The 2,222-nt window shown below is 42.9% G+C and overlaps 1 protein-coding gene across 1 annotated transcript; it reads right to left on the minus strand.

Annotated features, from left to right (window-relative positions):
- Positions 1–815: 815 nt before the first annotated feature.
- LOC121965392 (myotonin-protein kinase-like) lies at positions 816–2,077 on the minus strand (the record flags this gene model as incomplete). Its single annotated transcript, XM_042515540.1, has 4 exons — positions 816–1,013; positions 1,101–1,194; positions 1,744–1,892; positions 1,982–2,077. Coding segments are annotated over 4 exons (537 nt in total), but the record flags the coding sequence as incomplete, so codon positions are not given.
- Between the last annotated feature and the right edge of the window lie 145 nt (positions 2,078–2,222).

Raw genomic sequence — 2,222 nt, forward strand, 5'->3', positions numbered from 1 at the left:
TTTTTGTGTATTTCTAGGTAATTTTCACGTAATAAATTCCTTGCTCATTTTTGGGCCATTTCGTATTAAGTTGCTCATAGGCTTCTTCCCATGTTTCTGAAAGAAATCCGGCTGATATATCCAGGTTTCAAAAGGTTAAAGGACCAGTCTGAAAGATTTAGGGGGATATATTGGCAGATGTTTGTTTGCGACCTTTGTTAATCATTTAGCTTCCAGTGAAAAGCTCCCGCATGTCTGGATTTTCAGTTATCAGAGAAAAAAAGGGACGTCACATTAGCACGTGTTGGACTAGCCTCCGGCAGCGACATGCCAAAGCGCATTGGAAATACATGGATTTCAAATCTGAAATGGCTTCATGTGGTTTGTGATCAGTTTAAATCACAGAGTCTGTTTGTTTTGGAGAGGAAGAGACCTTTGTGGATAATTCAGCTCACAGTAAAAACATCCTGAATGTCCCGATAAGAAAAAGGTAAACACACATTAGCTTATGAAAGAAAACTGCTGAGTATGCTGTGGGCGAGCAGCTCATCCCAAAGATGCCAAAAGGTGGCATAGATTCATTGAGCTGTAACATGAAACTGCTTTATTTGGTGTTCTTTGCTGGTTTAATCGCATGATTTGTTTGTTTTGGAGAAAAAGAGACTGAATAAATGAGTAATTCAACTCCTGATTAAAACCTCCTGAATCACGAAACTGAAGGAATTCTAACCAGAAATTTCAGCTGGTCTAATTCACCATTAGACAGCACCACTACAACACTTCTGCATTCATATTTTAAACAACTATTCATGGACATTGTTAGTGTGTTCATGTACCTGAAAGTGGATGATCTTGGCGTACGTTTCAGAGATGGACTCTGCGTAGAAGGGCGTGGTCCCCAGCATCATCTCGTAGGCACAGATTCCCAGAGCCCACCAGTCACATTCAGGACCATAACCCCCGCCTCCCTCCACTGCCCGTAAAATTTCTGGAGACAAATAGTCAGGGGTCCCGACTGCCAGGGACGAGTGAACCTGCAACAAAATCAAATGTGTGTGACTGTCACAAAGACGTGTTTGAAGATTTGATGTTTGGCAGTTTGGCAGTGAGTCAGCTCTCACCATCCCGTCCTCCAGGAGCCTCAGACAGGAACCAAAGTCCCCCAGTCTGATGTGTCCTTCAGCCGTCAGCAGGATATTGTCAGGTTTGATGTCTCTGCGTAAGAAATAGGACAGAGGAGAACATTGTCATTTATAATGTTAATAATATACATAAGAAATAACATCTATAATGATTTCATTAATCAAAAACTACTACTGCAAGTTTAGGGCTACATCACGGGAAAAACGGGATGTATGTACAAAATGACTGATTTCACTATCAAGATTTAACCCATTCAGTCCAATAACATTTGGAAAATCTAAAAGAGAGGCAAGATTAAATTATTTGATCCCATACAAGCTAGCAGAGCACTAAACCAGAGATCAGCCGCTCGCCAGCGGAAGTTGGCCATGCGCACCACAAGCCGAGTGCCATCTAGTCCCATTATATTTGACAGAAGGCAGACGTCTCTACGGATGATATCTCCAACATCTGACAACTCACGCCAAAACAATCTTCTCCTCAAGAGGAAGAATATGTATTTTTTGTTTTTGGGTGAACTATCCCTTTAAATTACAATTTCTCAATGAACTGTAGGCAGCCAGGGACTGAAACTAATCCAAAAATGTTGAGCATGATTATTTAAAGAGGAGAATCATCTACCTGTGCACATAACCCAGTCTGTGGACGGAGTCGATGGCCATGATCATCTCAGCCAGGTAGAACTGAGCCATGTCCTCCGGGATCCGGTCTCCAAACTTACTGAGCAGAGTCAGCAGGTCCCCACCTACGTAGTAATCCATCACCAGGTACTGAGGGAGGAGGAGGTGGACAGGTGAGGAAAATGGCAACAGAATATTCCCTTGACATAATTAACTGGCCATGTTTATACTGTGCGCACCAGATAGTTGTCGTCCTGGAAGGCGTAGTGCAACTCTGTGATCCAGCATCTGTCTCCCCTCAGTAAAACCTCCCTCTCCTCCTGGTAACACGCTGTCTGTGTGAGACACAAAGACAACTAGATAACAGCCACAAGGAGAAAGACAGACGGCCAAATAACCGTCACACTGAGCCACAAACTGAAAGACACCCAGCTTAAATCAAAGAGCCTCAATTTGACTTTCCTTCCTTTTTTTGGCAAA

Source organism: Plectropomus leopardus, unplaced genomic scaffold, assembly GCF_008729295.1.
Source record: "Plectropomus leopardus isolate mb unplaced genomic scaffold, YSFRI_Pleo_2.0 unplaced_scaffold19834, whole genome shotgun sequence".
NCBI lineage: Eukaryota > Metazoa > Chordata > Actinopteri > Perciformes > Serranidae > Plectropomus > Plectropomus leopardus.